The sequence below is a fragment of the Ischnura elegans genome, chromosome 5 (genome assembly GCF_921293095.1).
Source record: "Ischnura elegans chromosome 5, ioIscEleg1.1, whole genome shotgun sequence".
Taxonomy (NCBI): domain Eukaryota; kingdom Metazoa; phylum Arthropoda; class Insecta; order Odonata; family Coenagrionidae; genus Ischnura; species Ischnura elegans.
In genome coordinates this window covers 31,930,450-31,953,999 of record NC_060250.1, presented here as the reverse complement: position 1 = coordinate 31,953,999, position 23,550 = coordinate 31,930,450, and the positions used below count along the sequence as shown (strand labels likewise).

General features: G+C 42.8%; 1 protein-coding gene across 1 annotated transcript; it reads right to left on the bottom strand.

Annotated features, from left to right (window-relative positions):
• Nucleotides 1-1,128: 1,128 nt before the first annotated feature.
• Nucleotides 1,129-23,452, bottom strand: LOC124158655 (F-actin-monooxygenase MICAL3). Its single transcript, XM_046533864.1, has 6 exons — nucleotides 23,149-23,452; nucleotides 10,260-11,090; nucleotides 8,482-8,920; nucleotides 6,848-7,053; nucleotides 4,541-4,979; nucleotides 1,129-4,109 (listed from the first exon to the last, which is right to left on the bottom strand). The coding sequence occupies exons 1-6, from the start codon at nucleotides 23,388-23,390 to the stop codon at nucleotides 1,791-1,793; spliced, it is 4,476 nt and encodes a 1,491-aa protein (XP_046389820.1). The 5' UTR covers nucleotides 23,391-23,452; the 3' UTR covers nucleotides 1,129-1,790.
• Between the last annotated feature and the right edge of the window lie 98 nt (nucleotides 23,453-23,550).

Genomic DNA, 23,550 nt, shown 5'->3' with positions numbered 1-23,550 from the left:
CACTTTGAGGTTTCAAATACTATTAAATGTTTTTTTCATATCTTACTGGTCTAGCTGCTGTCAACTGCTAAAATGTGACTTCATTCAGTTTTTTGATACATTGTGAACTAATCAGTGGCGCCGATTCCATGGGGCTTGAGGGGGCCCGAGCCGACGCAAATATTGGTTATGGGTGTGGTGAAAAAATGTGTCAGGCTTGTCGATTTTCCACGGAGTGTCCAGATATCAGGAATCGAGTTATCAGGGTTCTACTGTTGATCATATGACTCTTCTAAAATACTGAAAAAACTAAAAACTCATTACTTGTAAAATTTCCTGGGGCAGATCCCCGGCTTGGGACCCCCCAATATTTTTTGTAAGTCGGCACCCCTGGAACTAATGTGCAGCTCAATTCCCTGCCACGAGACCCGTTTGTTCTTATATGTGTGTAATGTCTATGTAGTTTCTCAAACCACAATGGTCGTTCAGAAGCGGATCACCTCTATGTAGACATCAATAGATTTTACCCTCCAACTCTAGAAGAAGGCTTCAAGAAGGTATAAACGCAGTTATACTCCCATAGGCATAGGCGCAGCTAGGTATTAAGGCTGGAGGGGTTTAGGTGCAACTAATACCGTGTATGGGGGTATGGAATACCCACCAGGATAAGTGGTAGGAGCGAGATTAATAAATTGCGGAATTTTAAGATAAATGGTTCAAAATGGCGAGTTTTATGGCTTCCTGAGGAATATTTTTTTTAATCCTTACATTATTCTATTAGTAATATCAATCCAATTAAGTTAAAAGAGGTATGTACGCAGTCATATGGTGTGGGAATGTAAATCTCAATGATGGATCTCACTGGTTGAACCCAGTGGGAAATGCATGGCTAGGTAGTCTGTAATTCATTTTTGTCATTCTCTAATGAAAAATTTCCTAAATGAAATCTTCCATCTGGTTTGTATTCTTCATAACAAAAAACCCATGTCAAATAACATGCATATATCATTATTATGAGTCTTCAAATCTTAGGAGTTGTTAGCATTTGCATTATTGTTGCAGTCTGATAGTAATAATTTAGGTAGTGTCACATTGTTTGCAATGTGAAATTTTTCATTAGGATTGATTTTGGGTCACACTCACTCTGCATATTAGTTTATCATTTTATTGTAAACAATGGAAGTATATACATTATCACAAATGAAAGGTAATAACAACTATCAATGACCCAAAAGGCACATATATTTTAACAAAAATCGCATGGATAAAGTGAAAGTTTCAGGGAGGGATTGGGTTGGGGGCATCATGGAAAACTAATTAAGGCAAAACTTTTACATATTTTTGCTGTGAAGGGAACTAGACTACATTTCGTTACATAATTTTCTTTAGCTTAGCCATTTGTTGGTAAACAAAATTTGATCAGTGATTTTATTGTTTGTTTTAAGTAACATTATGGTTGACACCAGCGTTGTTTGAATTTAATTGCCTGCTAGAGTAGTAAATGCTCTGAACATGAGTGAAATGGAAAATTTTCCATGATGCCCCTGAGCCACAAATCAGGTTGGGGGCAAAATAAATTTCACAACAACACATATGATAAGAATAATCTCAATGAAGCGTTCCTTTTTTTAACTATAAAGTTGATATGCTTCAAGTAGCCATTACAGCTCCATACTCCATGCTCCAAACTGTTTGTTTTTTATTTAAATATATATGTTTATTCATATCAATGTAGATAACATGTATTATTAGAGGATATGTCATCCCTTTAGCCGTCATTTTTTTTGCATTTCCATCTTATTGTCAAGTCTTCAAGGTGCCGGGGGCAGGTAGAAGTCCCACCTGTGTCCCTGGCGGGTGTGTCCCATGGTGAGAACCACAAGGGCCACGGCCATGACTAAAGCTATGATGATGGCGGCCTCTGTCCGCCCATCCCCCTCCACTCGCTCCACCGCTGTAAGCAGGAGTTGCCTCACCGTGCTGACGGCTGCATTGCCACAGGCCCGTGCCAGCCGCCCACTCAGCTCCCCGATCCCTGGGAGCTCGGGGTCCTCAGGGTCTTCAAAATCCTCCTTACCCTCCTTGCCCTCCTTAGCACCGCTCTCGGATTGGCTTCTCCTCGGCGGGGGCCGCCGCCGGGCCGTTGGCACACTCGGCATCCTTCTCCTGCCCCCAGTCTCGGAGGAACCCCTGCCCCCTGTCGATCTCCTCGTCTCCCGCGGCGGGGATGAGGAGGAATCCTGCGAATCCCTAGGTCCCCAACCGCTCTGGAATTCCGAAACCACGAGCTTCCTGGCCGATATCTCTCCGACGCACAGGAGCGCCACTGCCCCCATATTCGGGGCTGGAGGCATTGGTGTCCCGTGAGAATCTTCCGTGGATGGCGGAGGGGGGAAGAAGTAAGGCGGCGGTATCGAGTAGGGATATTGTGGAGGCATCATCGGCATCTGCTGCTGGACCGTCGGTTGCTGCGCCGACGGTTCGGTAGCTTGGGGTTGTTGAACCGGCGCCGCGGGGACCGGGGCTGTTTGTGCCGGCGGGGCTGGGACAGTCTGCGCTGGTTCTTCCGGGGATCGTAACTGCTGGAAGGAGGGCGGTGGGATGGAGACGGTCTCATCGGATGGGGGCTGTGGTGTCGGCGGGGTCTCCGCCGGCTTTGGAATTGGTTTCGGGGGCCTGGGAGGGGCGACCGGGGGGATTTCTGCCGGTGTCGGCGTCTGTTCTAATTGTGAGATCTCTTTCTGTGGCTCTATTACCTCCTCCACGGCTTTGACGTGTCGTTCCGTCACGAGAACGGGTCTTGGCGGCTCCGGCATCGGCGGTTGGGCCTCAACGGAGGGAGCTGGAGGGACGGGAGGAGGCGGGGGGGAGGAGACGGCGACTGGGGCGGGGTGCTCTTGCGGTGCGGGGGCGGGAGGCGACGGGCTCTCCACGGGTTGCTCTCGGACGGGAATGACGGCGGGAAGCGGGGGGATGGACGGCGGGGCGTCCTCGGCGAGTCTTTCTTCTGCTGCGGGCGTAGGTGGTGGCGGTCGCGGAACTTCTTCCGAGGGGGCAGGCACCCTTTGTTCCGCGGGGGTAGGCACTCTCTGTTCCACCGGCGTCGGCACTCTGTGCTCCACGGGTGTTGGCACTCTCCTCTCCGCGGGAGGGGAGGACTCGGCCAGTATGCTCTCGGCCGGTATCGTGCTATGCTGCTCTATCTCCGCTGGTCTCTCCATCTGACCTGCCGGCTCTCTCTCTGAGGCGGCAGCTGCTCTTCGCGACGCCGCTTGCCTCCTTTGCCTCCGCGCTGTCGGGGGCGGAGTGGGTGGGGGCGTGGGCCAGGTCATGGGCGACCTCCTGCCCAGCACCTCGGAGGTCTGCTCTGACCCCGTGGGGGGAGCGCTTTCTTCCAGCGCGCCGTCTTCCATGCAGTACTCATAGGGCAGGGGATCTGTCTGGATGGCTATGGACACCTCTTCCGGGGGTATCCGGTCGTGATCCGTGAGACTTTTGGCCGAGGTGATGCTCTCAGGGGCCCTGTCCGAGCCTAGCGTCAAGTGTCCTTCGACGACCTCCTCCCAGGAGCTGCGCTCCGCCGAGCGGGCCCTCTCCCGCCTGGGGGGTCTGGGAGGTGGTGGTAGCGGCCGGGCCCTCATCTTGGACACCACCTCCCCCGCTGTAAGCTCTTTCACCCTCTCCTCTCCCGATTCTATCCCCATGTCTTCGGAAGGCGGGATGGATGCCGGCAGCGGGGTAGAAGGTCGGCGCCTGACCGGGGCTTTGGGTGGTCCAGGGGTGGCGTATCCGCTCCTTGCGGGCCTCTGTGGGGGTGGTGACTCTGGCTTCTTCGGCTTCCTGCGGGGAACGGTGAAGAACTCGGGCATCTTGTGACGCCTCTGCGGGCGCGGAGGGACTGAGGTGGACATCCTGGGAAGGACTGGAGAGGGCTCCTCCTCCTTCTCTTTGGACCTCCGCGGGAGGCTCCTGGTTCTCCTCGGCGCTACGGGTGGCGCCAGATCCCTCGACGGGCTGGCGTACTCCGGATCGGGTGAAGTGAGCGGCTCGGTTATGGTCACTTGAGGGAAAAGTTGTGCACTTTCTGAAAGGTGTTGCTTCAGTGACACGTTGGTGGATGATCGGTCGAACTGTAAAAGAAATCGTGAATATTACTATACGGATTTGCCTATTTTTCCGTTGAGAAAGCGATATTAATTTGAAAAGCAGTCGCATAACTGACGTGATAAATACATCGTGGAGACATTAGTGAAGACAGGCGTTAAGTCTCGTTCACAACCAATAACTTGGCTTAACTTGACTGTCAGATTCGAGCCCAAATTCGGATAACGTCAAGGATTTAGCCAAAGCAGGACATTTTTAGGAAATTTAATATGTGACCGCCTTCGTTCATTTCAATGAGAACGGCTCAATTCCATAATGTCATCGTTGTTACCTCGAGTAATGACTGAATCATTGAACGATTCATTTAAACATCCAACAGCTCTCCGAATGTGGTGATTTTCATTTGGAAATACAGATAACCTCTCCTGTCCTTACGTCTCCGTGCTATTGCTCTCACCTCCTCCATGCGGACCTCCTCGGTGGAGATGCATCGGCTGTCGTCGAGCGAAACGGCCGAGTTCTCGTAGGGGGCGCGGCGCCTCCTCTTTGGCGGCATCGGAGGCGCCACTTCCACATTGGCTACCTCCTCCACCTCCCTGCTCCCGGCCTCCTCCGGCTCCGCCTTGTCTTCCTCGCCTCCGCCGTCCCCCAGCCATCCGCGCAGCCTCTCCCCCACATACCCCCTCCAACCTCCGTCCCCAGCGGCCTCTTCTTCAGCCTCCAGTCCGCCCATTCTCTCCCGGCCTCCCTCCGCCATTACGCCCTCTGTCAGCACCTTCTCCTCCTCCTCCGGCTCCTCGTGCTCCTTGCGACCCCAGCCCTCTTCCCAATCGTTCCTCACCAGGTTCTCTGCCATGATGGCCCCGTCGATCACCACGGGCCTTCCGTTTCTCCACCTTCGAATAAGAGGGAAGGATCATTAATGAAATTGTAAAAAATTGTTTAAATAGCAAGGCTCACTGCGTATCACTTGAATGAATAGGCCTTTGTACTATTCAACAGTTAAATTTTTATGGAGAGATATCGTGGAACAGCATATCAAATGATGAACAAAGATATCATATAGCCCATTTCATTTTATTTCACATCTCTACTACACTAGTTTCGAACCTGAAATGTAGGGCTGTGAGTATAATATCTTTGTTTATCATTATTCAACAGTGATTTTATTACCCAACCAGTAGTAATAATAATAGTAATGGGCTCTTCTACCATTTTTTTACTGCCGATTGCGATTGAGATTGAAAAATAAAGAGGTGCGTTTTTCTATTTTTCCATCCATCTCTTACTTCTCGAGCTAACCGCCGCGAAATATCGACAGGCTTACCCCTTTTACCGATGAGCTCATGACGTCACTAACTCTTGCCGAGTGGCTCACCGCTTCTGCGCTACTTTTCGGACTCGCGTATCGGTCTCACGTGATTTATTGGAATTTAAAACTCTAATGAACGATTATTTCCGTTTGAAATACTTAATGAATCAGAACTTAAATTACGTCACGAACTGTTAAAAGAGCGGCAAATTTTGCACTTTTCGTTTTGAAGTTATGAGAAAATTTGAAAGCTATGAAAGACTATTTTTCATTATAACTTATCTACAGCGGCTGACAACGGGTGGTGGTGACACTGCTCATATTGAACGCTCTTAACATTATTTATTATTTCATAAAAGCTTATGGTAACCTCCAAGAACGTGAAGAATATCGGCAGATGAGTCTATAGAAGTGACGTTTCATTGAAACCCATCTTGATGAGTTCTTAAATGGTGAATTTTTTTATAAACAGAGGATTTCCGCACATCGTATGACATGGTACTACTAATATAGTGTCATGCCGCATGGATTACTCGGTAACATCAAAGTTGAATGACCTCAGAATATAGTTAAGTGTGTATTATCGATGACGAGTTCACTCGAACAGAGATGCTTGAATTCGGTAGCTGTATCGGAAATGATTTTCTTGCGGAAGAAACTAGCATTATTCGTTTAGTACCACTGTATAAATGGAAAATGAGAGGTTATTAATTTCAACTAGTTTGACTTCATTTCCTCAAGCATTTGAGGTCAAGCTGGTAGCGGGTGCTGAAGATGAAATGGGCGGATAGAGCCAGAGACGAGGTGTCTTACCAAAGAATGGGATAGGAAGAGGAACTGTGGAGCAGAATACTCTTGAGAAGGATTAGCGAATATGATAGAGGAAAATAATTGAGATAAAAGTTCCCTGCGTAAGACAAAGATGTAGTCATCATTCGTAACAACTTAAGTATATGTAAGAGGTTATAAGGAAAAAGAAAATCTGGGTACCGAAGGAAATACCTTGGGAAAGCGAGGACTGTGCTTTACCAATCTTAGGATGAAATACTATGAATGAATAAATGAGTCTTTAGAGCACCAGAAATGTATCGAAGTGCATGATCTAAATATATTTGTGGTTGGCAGACTAGTAGGCTGAAATTTGCTTCGAGGGGGTGCTTGAGATGTATGAGGTTTGCCTTTACTGTCGAATGATTCGTTTGTTTTTGGCTGACATTATGATGTGTAACCGTATACAAAAATGAGGTGTCATAGGATAGGTGTCCTTGGGTTAGTTTCTTCAGAAAATGTATCGCGGGTAGTCGCCGGCGGGGAAAACATTTCGGGAGGGCTGCAGCATCCAAAGAAATGAAGCATCCATTGCGCCCTACTGCCTGCGTGCATGGTATTAGGTCGTGGTCGTTAACATTTTCGTTTTGGTAAGATAAATGAATGAGATGGAATGTCGATCACCTTTGAGGCTCCTCATCCTCCATTTCTTCTTCCTCCTCGTCCTCTGCCCTGGGGGCGATGTCCTCGCACTCGGCCGCCCTCACGATCTTACCCTTGCGACGGAATGGACGCTGCGGCGGGAACGTCATGAACCCCTGGTCGATGACCACGTGGCGGCTGGTGGAAGTCGACCTCCTCGAAGGCCTCGTGGGCGGCGTCATCTCCACCTTGAAACAATTAGACGTTGCGAGGCAGGATATAAATATTGCCTTTACAAAAGTCGCATTTTTAGACTTTTCGCTGAGATAATTATTTTCATTCCATTCAGAGTGCAATGGTTTTATTTACATGATATGTACTTGCGACTGCTTCACTGATTTAATTCATATCCAATGTTAGCGGTTTTAATTAATGATTGAAGTGGCATACTTGTATTGCGCTTTCCATGAGTCATTTTCATAGTGAAATATATGCTAGTAGTAAGAAATATAAATTTAGAATAAGTTAGCGAAACTTATTGATACCTATTTGGAGTCAAGGTGGTACTCATAGTGGAGAATTGTCGTCGATATATGATTGTACCTTAATAAAATCTAAGTAGTATTATAAGGTGGGCATAATAATTATTTTACCTTTCCCTTTTCACCGGGGACACTGAATTGATCTTTTGAATTCAATTTGATTCCTTGAGAGAGAGAGTTACTTTCTTAAATCTAGAGCAGAATATAGTGCTTAAGCTGCTGTCAATTTATATTCCCCTCTACCATCGAAGTTTTTACTCTCCCTATGTATATATATTTCCATTAGTTTATTTAGAATGGATGAAACTGATAAATTAATAATGTTGGCACGTAGTTTTCCGTTGCGTCCTGGATTCGCGGATCCCTCCATCATCTGGGTTATCGCCTCGTCAGATGTCAGAGGTTGACAACAGTATCGCCGGAATTCCATCAGGCATCTTCAGGCTTAAGTTCCGATATCGGCATTTTCTGCCAAGAAACTTCAACGGGGAAGACGGAAACCATCTGACTAACGCTTGGAAGAAATTGTTCTAGAAGCTAGTTAATTACAGCCCAGAAACGAAAGGACGTGGGCTATATAAACGCAACCAAAATGCCGATATTGGCACTTCGATCTGTAGACGCATGGTGTAATCTGAGCGAAACTGTCGTCAATCTCTGACAACACACGCGGCGAAAACCCGGAAGATGGAGAAATCCACGAATCCAGAATTCCTCGAAAAACTGCAAGCCAACATTTTCAATCTATCAGTCCATGGTAATTGAAACGTTCCGTTAAACATTAAATATGAAAGAACTTTACACTTTCCACACAGCTTCATAAATACCCCTTGCGATTTCAACGACTGGAGAGATAGTAATAATTAAAATAATGTCTGTAATGATCATAGGTTCCCCATTTACGATCATTTTAGTGTAATTGGACAACAGCTTTTAAAAAAAAACCATGCCCACGCGGGACTCAAACCCTCGACCATCGGTTTGGTTGGCGAGGACTTGACCCCACTGCAACAGAGGCCGGAAAACCATAGTTCCATGATAGATTTATAATCGGACGATCGGTTAATCGAACGACGGATCATTAATCGGTTCATCCCTGTACAATTGGGTGGGGACGAGACACCCGTGTCTCACCTCGACCATCTCCTCTTCGTCCTCCTCCATCTCCATCTCCTCCTCCATCTCTTCCTCCTCCTCTTCCTGCTCCCGCCTCCTCCTCTGCTCCTCCGCCCTCCGCATCCGCCCCTCCACCTCCTCCAACTCATCGTCGGTGGTGGTCGCCTGTGGGCGCAGGGCGTCCCTGATCTCGGACGAGATTTCCTCGCCGCGCCGCACGTCGTCCCGGCTCAAGCCCTTCTCCCGCAGGAAGAACTCGTCCGCGTCTATCTCCTCCAGCACCCCCGGCCGCCCTCCGTCCGGCGCCGACGACGAAGCCTCCTGCCCCCCCACGCTGCCCCCGCTCCAACTGCCCCCGGGGGCGCTGCCTCGCAGGCTGCTCGTGCTCCCGTTCTCCTGCGCCGGAGAGCCGCCACCCGTGCCGTCCTCGTCGTCCGCATAGCGGATGTCCGAGAACCTACCGGCAAAGGATAATGGAGGATTAAAATTTGGGGTGCGTGGTCAAAGCACAGTATAGTCAGGGGGCAGGTGTCATAAAAAGGGGGTCCCGCGGGATTCTGGATGATTGAAAACCACATTCTACCTCATGACTTTAATTTTTTTGGTGGAAACTGTGGTAGTCATTATCAAGGTCTTGAAACAACAACCAAACTCCAAATTTGGAGAATTAGAGAAAAACTTTTGTGGGAAATGCGCAGTGAATACCTCACAATAAAAATTTTGTGGGGTCAAAGGCAAGTGAAGTGGGTATGGACCGCACCATCATGAAACAAAATCAAACATTTTACTGCATATGATTCTTTATGATTTCAATATATATAATTGTAAGACATAATAAATAACAAGATCAAAATTATGCTCAATGGTGAATTTATCCATGAAAGTTAAAATTACATTAACTTAAAATTAAAAATATTGTATGATCATATTAAAAATAAGATCATACAATACTGTTACATATATTGTAACTCCAAAGGAAGGAAGAAGGATTTTATACAACAGGACAGAAATCGGCAACCTGCGGACCTTGAAGCAATTTGATGCGGCCCGCACACGGAATAGTTATCGATAATAATTTATACTTAGAATGGCTACCTTGCATTCGGAGGTAGTTTATTCTAATTTAGTTGAGGTGAGTAACTGTAATTAAAGAAATATATCGATAAATTTCAAGTATTTGCGGCCCATCCACCATTGTAAATATGATAATGTAGCCTGAGACTACATACTAATTTGAACTTGCATACAGAGGGCATGAAAAGTTCCCCCACCCTGCATTATGGAATTATCCAGCAGAACCAACTATATAAAAGGGACAGGTAGGGAGCAATTTCGACCATGACTTATCGGAACGTCTTCATGATATTGTATTAAAGGAAAAAAGATTCGGAATGATCGCAAAAAGTGTAGAAGTGTAAAAAGTGTAGTGTGTGTGTGTAAAAGTGTAAAAAGGGTAGTGTAGTGTGTAAAGTGTAGAAAAGTGTAGTGTAGAAGTGTAGTGTGTAGAAAATGTGTAGTGTAAAGTGGGTGTAAAGTGTAGTGTAGTGTGTGGCCGAGTCGGACATCGAAACGTCGGTAAAATGCAGTTCCTGACCTGGTGGCGATCCCGAGAATTCTTCACGCAGTCAATTCGTCGGGGAAGCATTAAATCTTTCTTAGTGGTGGAGTGTTCACTTTGAAATGATGCTGAGCTGCTACGTAGCAAACTCTTGGTCGTGGATAATAGTTTTCTTTTTTTATATGATCCACATTGTTCCCTCAGTGTATTATCGTGTGGAGTGAGTGAGTGACTTCACCTGTGCGCCCATCGGGTGCCGAAGGGCATCTTCTTCCTCGGCGGCGCCCCCCCTCCGATGCCCGCGGCGCTGTCCTCGTTGCCCGAGGACGAGGCCCGCTTCGAAAAGAACTCCCCCCTCGCCTTCAGCTTCCTCTCGAATATCCTCGGATAAGTTCGGAAGTCGAATAGTTGCGCGGCCGTCCGCTTCTTCTCCGCCCTCGGCTGCCTCTCCATCGTGTCCGCCGCCGAGGAGGCAGAATCTTGCGTCGTGGAGGCGGCCGTCGTGGACTCGGGGGTGGCCGACGGGGGCGCTATCCCCCCACCGCCCTTCCCGCCAACCCTCATCAGCCCCTCGGGAACTTTGAACGTGGGCCTCGGGATGGAGCGCATCTTCGTCCGGAGCCGACCCGCCTGGTTGCGGATCTTCCTCTTGATGGTGGAGGTGATTGGGCCCACACCTCCCTTCTGGGCTCCCGCACCACGGGCCCCGCGCCTCAGGGGCAGCTCCTCGAGTCCCGAGGAGTCCACCTGGCTTGTGGTGAGTTCGCAGTCGGTCCTGGACTCGGTGGTTGGCGTTCTGGAGAGTGAGGGTGGCGAGGGGGAGGGAGGCGTGCCCTGGATCTCCTCCATGGCTTCCTCCTCGCCGGCGCCGTCCACGGGTGGCGGCCCTGGGTCGTCATCAAGGCCGGAGTGCAGGAACTGCCGCTCCAGCTGCTCCCGGCCGCCGCTGTCCGTCGTCTCTAGTCGTCGCTTCATTTCTTCTGGGTCCTCGTCGGCCTCCCAGCCGAGGAAGACGGGCGGGGGAGCGGGGCGCGGGGGCGGGGCCGCCACGGGCTCGTACTCGTGGTCACTGCAATGAAATGCACATGTTTAATTATTATTAATGCCTGTCGAACACATCTATATCTTGCAATTTTTCGGTCAGAGAATAATTTGGCGGTTTAATGAATTGGGTTGAATTGTATGGAAATGCTGTTCATTTCAATCAGGCCTGACAATTGAATGAAAGAGTTAAGATTCACCAAGCGTTTTGTGGGAAGATTTTTTGATAAAAAGGTGATACGGATGTGCGACTTTTCACTCTTCAGCCCACGCCTTGAGTACTCAGAGAGAATATAGGATCTGGTGCAGAAAGACTTAATCCGTGAACTTAATAAAACACAAATGAAAGCTACGCGATACGTCAAAGACTTCTACTAGCTAACAGAAGGCGTTACGCATCTTTTAGACGAATTAAGGTGGTGGTCGATATAGACTTGGAGACTGTATATTATACATAGATTGCAGGAGAAATTAAGAATTGATATGTTTCAGAGCGACACGGAGAACTTCGTCTTAGAACCTCACGATATTTCTAGATTCAACAGAAATGGTAAATTATTAATGATATTTTGCAGAACAAATTGGTATAGGGATTCGCATTTCCCGGCGCAACAAATAACTTAAATAAGTGTATGATTAAGTACGTGCAGCTCCTTTCATTTATTTATTCGGGGTATTAATTACTTGTAGATCGTATGTAAGAATACTGAAACATTGGCCTTAGAATTTGAATGAAATGTTATCATTTCAACGGACCAAAACCTCTAAAACGGATAATTGATGTAATTAAAAGCTTAAAGTTTTGTCTTGGATGATTTGTGCATTATCCCGGGCAATGATGATAACTTATACGCATAAAATTTGCTGTGAAGGAATTGCACTTCAAGGATTAGTCAAGCCTACTTTATAATGACAACCTGTAGCCACGTGCCTCTTATAAACGAATTTAAGTAAGTTCTGGGATTACAGTTCCGTATTATTTTCTCAATTTTGTAATCGCATTCTTGAACAGTTGATGTGAAGAAAGATTCCTACCTAAAATATTCGAAAATGGTTGTCTGCTCTTTCAAGTTGCTGATTTTGCAGTTTCAGTGGGTGAGATCCCCAAACAAGAGACAAATTTCTAGAAATTAGATATTATAGAAAAGGCACAAAATTCGAAAAAAAATTCGGGGTGCAAGTTATAGCATATACCTCAATCCGGCCCACCCAATGAGCTTGTCAAACATACCGTCAATCGGGAGGTTCTCTGTCGGGCCCTTCTCATAACATGCCGCTCTCAGACGGTGGATTTTTATTCCTAAGAGTTGCTTTGCATCTCTCATTCTGCGCGTGATTTACAGTATTTTTTCCTTTAATGATCTCTGTATCAATAAATAAATAAATAAATAAGGGTTGATATATTCATTACTTTACTATCTCAAACTACAAAAAAATGAATACCAATTTCATGATTCTCCATAATCATGGCGATTCCTCAGTCATGAACTTACGTGAGGCTGCTCTTTGCTTTTCTATTATCTGCTCACGAAATTGGATACATGTTTTGAAAAGGAGAGAGCACAAATGGCTTAATTATTGTTTCCCTTAGGTCTATTTTTTGTTAGTAATTTTAGGTATTCTTAAGTTCAATTTTTTGTATCGTTTTGTTTTCTTATAATAATGTTATTTCAATCATCTGATCCACATGCATTTGATAAATGCACAATTTAATGTCCCATCTTCAGGCAAAATGAGACAATGAAATTCATATTAATTTCCAATAAGTAATGGATTCTTCTCAATATGATATTTATTATTGGAATTATTGCTAATTACATATTTATTCTTCACTGCAATAGATCATTAAATATAATTAATGATCTAAAAATTGAATAATTAATTATTAATGCATGGGTACTTTGGACGATTGTTTTATAAGGGTGGCGGAAATCCTGCCAAAATTCAAGAATTAGAATTGGAAAGTGTTTTTGAACCGTAGCCACCGAGAAACCTTATATCTTCGTTTAATCGCCAAATCCTGCTTACTTATTTGGAAATTGATCAGGTGGTTAGCTGATACTCATCAGAATCACTTTCCCTTTAATCCTCCAAGTATTTTGTGATTTTGTTGCAATATTTTAAAGTATATAACCTATAGCTGACCAATAGAATTTTTGAAGAGCGGGTATTTTATTTAAGATAATCTAATTCGCTTTACACTCACACCGACTTCTTAATGACCAAACGTAAGAAAATTAAATAAGACCCCTTGGTGATTCGCTCTATTTCAATTTTCTTTTTGATTTTTATAGATAAAATTTCAAGCGTCCCTTTTCTTTATTTAACGTTAGAATTTAGGAATATTTGTTACTCTTCTGCTTCTTTCCAGTTACACAGAAAAAATAATGCATTCCTGCTGCCTGAATACTTTTCAGGTTAACCCACAAAAGGTGGTGATTTAGTTGTACCTGTTAAGAAACACCCGTATTGGGGTGTTTGGACTTGTTTATAATACTGTAAAGCAGCATTGAACTGATTAGAATGCTATCGTGCAAACTCTTAATTCATCGTAAACACATCTGAGTAACTTTTCTTTCATTTAAGCATAGTAATTTCTGTATCTATTTTAGGACAGCTAATGAACGACTGTGTAAAATGCCGCTATAATTTTGATTCAAGGAACTATGCACTTAATTGTCGATTAAAACAAAAAGATATTTGTGAATAAACGGAAATACCTATAATTGGGTCGCTTTCTCTCGATGCATCTTGCCCCTGACCAATCAGAAAACGCAACCAAAGGTTCTCAAAATATGTTGGGGTTGCCTGCATTCCAGGAGTAGAGCGCTGTTGTGTAGCTCCTCGACATAGTCTTTATGGCAGTTCGACGTCATTTAAACAGAGGAGAAAAACTTTCCTTCTTCTGGCCCAATTTACGGAAATGTGCGTGGTTGATTATAGGCTTCAATTTATGTCCAAAACCTATCACTATGGCCTTCCGATACGTTCTTATTCCTCGAATCTATGATGGCATCACTATCTTCAAAATGGGTTGCTACCCTCGCGATTTTTAATTCGTGTACGATTATTTATTCGTACTGAATTATTTCCTTGAAAATAAATTTCACTAACTATATACCGAAATTAGGAATTGAAGCGTGACTTTGATTCAGGGTAAACAATTCCATTTTAAGAAAAAGTTATTATTAAGTGCTGAATGTAATAACTTACCAATATTTTGGGTCGTTTAGAGACGGTAAAATATGTTTTGGAAAGACATGAGTTTTTCCTAAACATATTTAACTACGAAGCTATAGGCGTACACTCTTTGCTCGAGAGTGCTGTGCTGTTAAGCGATCCAAGTCTCAGAAAATTAGACCTAGTGATTGGAATAGATCCAATTCTTCAGGAATACACTCCACTCGGCTTTGAGATCAACGGTTCATGTTTTTTTTTAAGTTTGGTATCTTAAATTATGGAGCTGCAACTAAGGTAGTTTACTGTGCTTGAAAATACCAAGGATACAATGCATTTGCAACAAAGCATTACTGCTTCGTCGTTTTCCAATCCTGAGACGAGATATGTGTAGGAAGCGTAGTCTTCTTTTTTATACTCATGTAAAACAATTCCAGCATATGCTGCGAGAAGAATACTTTATGGGACAATAATTAATCAATAATATTCTATTAGGCATGCGGTTAATTTCCTTTTATCTATTACTTAATTTACAAATTTTTATCACATACCAATCATTTGTATTATCTTTAAGGAAGCGTTTCGTCATTAATGTTTAATATAAGTGAAAAAATAATTTAAAAAATGGTAAAATAGAGATAAATATAAGTCTGTTGCTCTCAGTTATATTTTAGCAACAGATATGAAATGAAAACATCTCAAGACGCAGTGGTAGAGCGTTCTTTAATATTTTGGAATTTAATTTGGAATTAGGGAAAATATCTGTGGCTATTAACAATGCCACCTTTAGGTATAAAGCACTTGTGAAAAAGTATCTGTCAGTGAACAAGTTGTACCATTTATAAGCTTATGGCTATCGGCAATCAAACAGTATATATCCATCAGTTACTGGGTTAAATGTGCCAGTTATTGGTAATTCTGTATCGGTCAATCGTAATTTTATTTCCAAAAAATATTTAACAAATAATTGATAAACTGATAAGAAGCATGCGAAGTTCCGATAATTTATTTAGAACAAAATACCAGTTAATTTCTAGGTAACATTGATATATTTCACCCGTATCTGATGAAAGTTGATTATTCTGGTTATACGCTTTTATTTTTCGTGCTCTTTCCGTCTTTACCACACCCGTATTTTACAATTTTGAGTCAGAATTTGATAGCCGTATAAGTCAATAACTTTATTTGTCATGGTAAAGGTAACGAAGTCAACGAAAAAGAAAGCGAAGAAATAGCTGGGAATCCAGCGAAGAAAGGGAAAATGTTTGCAATGGTTTCGTCCGTGGAATGAACCCGCGACAGGTTCAGCGCGATGAAAGGGGTCGAGGAGAATCAGGAGTAGGAATGGGGAAGAGGCGTAAAGATGAGGGCACGAGAGAGAGAGAGAAGAATCGGAGGAGTTGGCAAGCAGGGGCTTGATTAGGGCGAACGTGGGGAGGAGGAGGCGAGACTCGAGCAGAAATAGGCGGACGGTGGAGTGAGCAAGCCAAAGTCTTAAAGCAGGAGGAGACGAATATTGTTTTCTAGACGGAGGAATTGGCTAGCGCCATACCCTCGTCTTCCGCCTAAGTAAAAACTTGCTTGTGACAAGGTCTATGGCGCTTGATTTTCACTATTTTTGCGCCAAGTAATAGCTAAATTGCACTCTCCTACGAAACTTTATTTATAAACGCAACTCACGTTTCACTTTTTATGTTATCATCTGATGCCTCTCATCCAGCATCAATTAATCGCATACATGTAGTGCTAATCATTTCGGAAAGCTGTACAAAACGCATTTAAAATTCATTTTAAACATTTAAGTGAACCTCTTCCGAGTAATTTCAGCCTCGGGCAATAGACATTTTGTATATCATAGTTAGCTTTATTACGGACTCTCGTGATTTGTTTTTTTTACGTTTGCCATTATAAACTCTCGGTGAAAAGGCACTTGGACATATTTACTCCATGACTTGCCTCTTTGTAACTCATATTTATGGAAGAACTTTGTGTTTAAAATTTTTGTAACGGATTTCCAAACATTTCATTGTTTGAAAATCGAGTTTACCAACTCGTATTTATGGTGATAGCACTGAAATATATCTTTGATTTTCCAGCTCTGGGAAGGCTTTTTTTAAAGGGTATTGTACTTAGTACATTTACCTAAGTGCGATCGGAAAACTCTCAGTTCACAAACATTTCATGGCCTTAATAAAGACAAGCAATGAGTAACGATGTTATGAACTAAAATAATTGTAGTAATAAGTAATAAAGTGCCTTTCACTGTCACTTCACAGAACCCCCTATTGCTTTGTGAAAATGTGCTTGTATCCATTTTACCCTTTGATTCTGTTTTAAGAGAACTTCCGTTCAGGTATCAGAAAAAAGTTCATTCGAGGATGCCAATAATCCTTTTCTCCTTTTCGGATGCAGAAGTAAATCGATATCCATAATAGTAATCTATGAAATTTGAATAGACTCCAAAACTAACGAATACTTGAGAATTTGCTTTGTTTTATAGTTTTCTATTCACATTCCTGAATTTAAATGTTATCAAGTTTCTTTTTTGGTAGAAAATGAATTCACTAAGGATTTACCAGAAAATTTACGCATCATCAACTATTGGGGGATGTAATTTGTAATCTTTGTTCACTAATTGCCATGGAAGCAGCAATAAATACGCTTGAATTGGCTATTTATGTCATATTTATGTCAGGTCGCCAATTTTATACCGAGCATCTCTTATTTTTTTATGAGACTTTGCGTCGTTGGTGCTAATTCTAAGGTACCCTATGGGTGCTGAATGAAATGTTGAGATTTAATCACGGTAGTAATTAATGGTTTGGTGGAGATATTCATGGAATTGTAATGCTGTTGAGCTTCTTTGTTATAATCGGCAAAAAATGCTAATGGATTCAATTATTGAAATTAATACTGAAAAATTTAGTTGGAAAATATTTTTCAACGAATAAAATTAAGCAAGAGCAATTATTTTGATAAACCTGGACGGTTTCCAGTTCTCAGCTACAGGTGGGAGAGGTGGCGAAGACTAATATTAGAATGAGTATTACGGCAATGCGGAACAACGTTCACTTTTAGTTGGCCATTTTGTTACGTCAATCGTGCACGTAAAATTAGATTGGAGATGAATTAGAGGTTCATAAACTCCGAAAAATTTCATTTTAAGTAGTCTGATCAATATACAAGGAAATAAATCAATATTCAAGGAGATCACCTCGAAATGATTATACTCCGGCCTCTAAAATCTATTATATATTGATCTTAAGTTAGCCAGCTGAAATTTCGAAATAATAAAACCAAAATTTCCTTTGCATCTTGAAGAAAGAAGCTGCGCGAGAGAACTCAGCCTCCAGAAAATTCTTTTCGTATAGGAATCGTTTTGGAATTTGCTATTGCATAATAAGACTTGGCATGAGTAAAATTATGCATGATTTATTGTATATCAGGTGAAAGTTGTATACTATCAAATGATATCAGCGTCCAATGACGCATGTTTTAAATCAAAGATATTCAATAATTCATCATATGGCAAGAAATGCTGTTAGTATATTTGATTTTTATTCAATTTTATATTGTTTAAAACATTTTTGTGCTTAAAATAGATAATCAGATAATTAATCGAACGAATGATTTTAAAATTCCTTATTTATTTAATTTATTCTTTATATTGGCTTATAAGGTACGGAAAAGTCATGGTAGAGTATGATGTTTACTAGAAGTGGAATGTAGTGAAGTTTTTACTACAAAAGAAGTATGTTGCCGTCATGTTTGTCAATATTTACGTTTCTTATTATACCGGTGAACTTTTGAGAAAGACGCAAAGTTGTGGAACTTTATTTTAGCACTTAAGGATAATTACACCAAATGGAAATCGTGAGATCTATAATTCGAACCAACAACGATAAGGCTGGGCTTTTATTTCCGAGATGCACGCTCTTTTTGAAAGAATTCCTTGTAAATTTTATATCGTATTTTGGGAAGATCCACATGGTCTGGTCTATGCAGTCATTTTCGTATTAAGAAATTTGTGCAATAAATGGCTGATAGGATAATTTTTCGACAAACAACCAGTTTAATTTAGAAATCACTTTTAGTATTCCATTTCACTTATATTTTAAAGTCAGCTCTATTTTCACTTTTATGTTTTTGGTGTTGTATGACTTTAATTGTAGGGCATGGAAAATATGACTGGAAGAAAATCGTTGATAAAATAACCGTCAGTTTTGGTGGTGGCGAGGTCAGGATATACCATTGCTCTCCGATGACTCTTAAAATGACTATCGCTAGAAGCACTTACGGGTTTTGAATTTTTCGACGCCGCACGAGTCATGAGCCGTTCACGTTTAAATATATCATATGATTTAAGTCCAAAAGACTGAAACGAATGCCGTATAACTTTAGAACTCTCATCATCGGTAACTTGTAGCCGCTATTGCGCCTCGTGGAGGATTCTAGGCAGCCAAAAATTTTCAAGTGCTACCAGCTTTGCCAGTTACGTCTTTATTCAAAGTAAATAAATAATTAGAATCTTAATTATAAAAAAAGTGACAAAAAAAACTCGAAAGTATTTTTTCAATGGTTATTTTGTTATCTCGAACTATGTATATTTAATCCATTAATGATTTATTTGAAATAATTTCTGCTTTTTATTCTTCTATTTAAAAATGTTTTTGAAAAATGGGTCGTGTTTAAATATTGTTTAATTTTTTGAAATTATTTCATACTTAAGGTTTCCCGGTTGAAAATTGGCTGAACGAATGTCGGTTTTCAATCTCTTAATCGAGGTTTCAAGTAGTTGTTAGTCAAAGGTGACGTTTAATCACTCAAAATTTTGAGTATATATATCATGACGCTATATTCCAAGGATTCGGCAGAAATTGAGAAGAAGTAATCACTTGGTTCGATTATGTGTGAGTAGTTTCACTTCGGTGGTTACTGAGAACAGTGGCTTATGGCCTCTAAGTATTGACTGGGGTCCCTCAGTGTAATTAATCCGAAAGGTCAACTTAATTCCTTCTTCCCGTTCCGACTTGGCATCAGTTGGTGCATTGATGCATGGTGTGTGGAATGAGAGGGGTTAACGTCCACTACCCAATGAATAAGATGCTCTCTCTACTACAACTAATCGTTTATGACGTTACAGATAAGTCGTGCCAAACTGACGGCCTGAGGGCAGTACGAGGCCTTCGATATTATTTTTGCTATCCACAGCTACGATATTATAAAATGAAATTAATAATTAAACCAAAGCAACCGTCACAGTACAGCAAGTTTGTTTATGTTTCCAATGCTTTACATCCTTGGAAACAAAACCGACGTGGTTCCTCTGAGGCTTTCCTAATACATTCATAAAAGCAATAATATGAAAATTTTATGGCAATAAATTTATCCAAATACACGGATGCTTAACTTATCCATATAATCACCACCGTACAAAATTTTGAAAATATTATATGACCCGCAACAGTATGGCGAATTGTATTGAATGATTACGTGTTAGTTTATGCGTTTCATATCATAGATTCGTAGGTACTTAAATTTCTCGGCACGAATTGATTTTAGCGCCAATTGATGGCAAATTTCTTCTGCGTTTCTTTGTGGTCAATGATAAATCTTCAATTTCACTTTCCTATAGTAGTACCTCAAACATTCCACAAACTATAATAAATTTCATAAATTATACAGGGGATAAGGGACTATTTCACATTCAATCACACCTTAGCGCATGCAATTACACACTCGCACACTTCATAGTGTACAATATGCTGGTCTGTATGCGTGTAAAATACACTATTTTTCCCCAGGCTTAATTTAAGGTACTTAAGGTATTGCCGAAAATGTTCGAGCCATTGCCTCAAAATTTCCATTTATAAGAAAAAAATCCTAGCATGCTCGCCTCTTCCGTCGAATAACACGGCTATTTTAGTATTCTACTGCACTTATTGGTGTAAGGATTCATCATCTACTTTCACTCCTGTCAGCTGTTATCGCATGCATTTTATCATGCTTACTTCCATCGCTTCGCTGCTCACTCTCAGACCCTCTAAATATCGAACTATTTCCATCCAGCTTTTCCTCCGTCCTTCCTGTGCCGTATCTTAGCCTACTATCATCTCCGGTCCAACTCTTAGCTTGGTAGTTTCCCTCTACCTTTTCCAACGCACAACTTTTTCGAGACACCATATGTTTCTTATCCTTTTCTCTCCTCTTCCACTTCTCATCTTGAGCACTTGAGCGTGTTTATTAATGTTATTCGTAATCCCTTTTCCACCTTAATACCTCATGCTTTCCTTTCTTCAATGAAAATTCTTTTTAATGTCTCCCTACTTTAAATTTATCAATGCTATAAATACGTCTACTCTCTGCGTCCCTTCAATGAATGTGTTATCACTAAAAAGCATTTGAAATGCAATTATGTCGTTTAGTGTAATTACAGCGTTTTTTTCCTCATGGTATCTAAAACAATAATGTTTATAGCTTCTTTCATTTGCTAAATGAGATAAGGTCGATTATTTGTTACATTTATGCTTTACCTACCACTCATGAATAGCCAGCCTATAAAAAGTATTTTTAAATAGTGGGGTATTAAGATACTACTTGCTTATTCCAAAGAGTTCATTATGTGATATGTTCATTATATTTTTGTGGATGCTACTTGTCAGGAGTCTGCTTACATTTAAACGATTTCTAAATATAAATTTTGGAAATGAGTATCCAAATTCCAATTGAAATGGGAAATAAAGTCTACGGGTCTCTTATTAACGATCTACTCTGGCAACCATCAACGATAGAGGGATGTGAAAGAGTTCACCTTCCAAAATTCAGGCTAAGAGTGCTCACATTTGAATGGTATATATGGTACTCATTTCTAACTCTTCGTTTGAATTTAGATTCAAAACGTGTCATAATTTGTTCTACGCATAGTGGTCTCGAATGGTGACAAATTTTAAAAAATAGTGTTGTAGATGAATGGAAACGATAACCAACGACAAAAAGAACAGGCCATCTCATCCAACCATTGGCTCATAACTCAAAAATGAAAAAATGCCAAAGTATTGTCACCCACCATTAATGAGTTTTTGATGTGATCAGATTTTTGGATTTATAAAATCGGTCAGATGCACCCGATACTTGACGGAGGGAGTCGTTGGCTAGAGTTTTTATGGCATCGAACCACGTGAAACCGATGCACTGGGCCGAGGAGTAGAATATAAGCGGAAAGCCACTTGGCAGGAGTCAATGACGTCATTTACTTTACTTTAAAAAGGTTAAGCTATTAGGTTTATCATCGCGAATAGCTTGAAATCAGGCAACGGATATAAAAAACGGAAAAACATAGGTCTCTTAATTTTTTTCAAATTCTAATAAAATCGACAGTAAGAAAAAAAAAGATGAAGAAATTTATTTTCTACTCTGATGAGAATAATTCACGGCATGCACCCGATTTCCGATCAAATATTCCAGGCTCATTGTTCTTATTCCCCCTACTTCCTCGTCCCCTTCCACGTCTTCTTGGCTCCTGCTCCCATTTCCTCCTCCTTCCCGGCGCATAGCGGACATCCCTACCCCTTCTCCTCCTCCGGCTCCTTTCAGTATGCGAGAGCTTGCCGAAATAGCCGCGGACGACTGCGGGGCCCCCTGGCGGAGGTAAATATATGCGAACCCCATAAGCTCAGTGGGACGCCCACGAAGTGAAGAGGGGAGGAAGGGAATAAAGGTGGCACTCCTCCTTGGATATTCAATCTTTTTTTTTTGCTTCCCTTTGACCTGCCGTCCGATGTCACTCGGTCAACTCAACCGTTTGCACGAGAGGTCATGAACATTTGTACCATCCATTCCTTCTCCGAAAAGGGAATAAACCCATAAAACTTCAAAAGCGTGCTGTTGTTGAAGGAACTCACTTTGTATTGGCCTCACTTGGGGGAGATCATATTTCCTTATCCAACATCTTCATCCTAGAACTACCTAAAAACCAAAGCTTCGTATACCGTATAAATTTGTATTAGTCGTAAACCTTGGCAGTATTCCGGCCCTTTTCGACTCCAATATTCCTATTATTTATTTCCCTTTAAATTTTTCAAGCATGTTACATGCAATGCACAATGCTTCCTTCTGCATGAGTGCTTTTCATAGTGAAGGATGCTCATCTTCGACATCACTAGAGTAATCCTGGAGCCGTGGCGTATCTAGATTTACCTCCTACCTGAGGTGAAATTCTCCACATGCCTCACCTTTCCATGATCCTCATGCACATTTTCAGAAAAAAAATTATCCCCATCTTCCGTGGAATTCTATTGCCATTTAGTAATTCAATAATTTCCTCGATTTATACGAATGAAACACTTCTGGTTACTCTGAACAGGTAGCCTCACTTGGAATATCCGAAGATGCCTCAAGATGTCATCTCCGTGACGAAACCTGTGCTTCCGAAAATAAAAATATACGGGGGTGTATTGTAACACCCACTCACTCCCTGTCCTTCCCCCAGATCTTTGGCTTCCCTCCGCGGGACAACACTCCATTGTATATTCTCCTCTTGAGGGAACCTTTTGTCACTTCGTCCTTGTCGGTCCTCAAACTTCCGTCCTATCCATCTGCACTCCACCCACCCCGCCCTTATCGTCTTCCCCCACTCCTTCCAGACCCATCCCCCCACTGACCACCCCCTTCCCCCTCCCCCACACTCCTATCTCCCTCCCCCAGCCTTATAAACATGCACTGTGTCACCATCCTCGCCACTGGAACACTTCTTTTTTTACATAGGCGCCCCCAGATGTCGGCACAAATACTTGACGAAAGATCCTCAACCTCGACGGCCAAAACAATCGTCCCGTGGATCGTCCGCGGAGGAGATAGGGCGGTCTTGCCTTGGCGGCGGCCCCGCCTGGGATCGAGTGGTAGGTACTCACCCCATGGTTCGGTGGTGTTGGTGCTTCCACAAAGCGGCTAAAGCCGACCGCTCCGGCAGCAGGCTGTCCGTCTGGAAGTACTGACACGCGCAGCGGACCTCTCGTCCCTCTGACGGGGTGCGAGGGCGAAGCCCCTCCCCCGGCCGCCTCCCACCTCCTCCTCCTGCCCCCGCGTCCCCCGCCCCCGGGGCCTCCTCCCCTCCCGCCCCCAGGCCACCCCGGGACGGCGAACGCGTCCCCATGCGGGCAACCCAAGTGCCGCCGATGCGGAGTGCCGGAGGTTGGAGCGCCCGGTGTTGGTCTTGGTGTGCGTCGTCTGTCGAGAAATCGCCGCGGCAAAGATGCTGGGCGAGCCAGAGGGGGGGGGGGGAGCAGTAGCCTCCTCCCTTCCCCCCTCTCTTC

Coding starts and splice junctions, on each gene's coding strand:
- LOC124158655 (XM_046533864.1), bottom strand. CDS start 23,390: ATGGGGACGCGTTCGCCGTCCCGGGGTGGCCTGGGGGCGGGAGGGGAG. Junction 11,091..23,148: donor CAACACCACCGAACCATGGG/GTGAGTACCTAC, acceptor ATTTCATTGCAG/TGACCACGAGTACGAGCCCG. Junction 8,921..10,259: donor GGCACCCGATGGGCGCACAG/GTGAAGTCACTC, acceptor CTTTGCCGGTAG/GTTCTCGGACATCCGCTATG.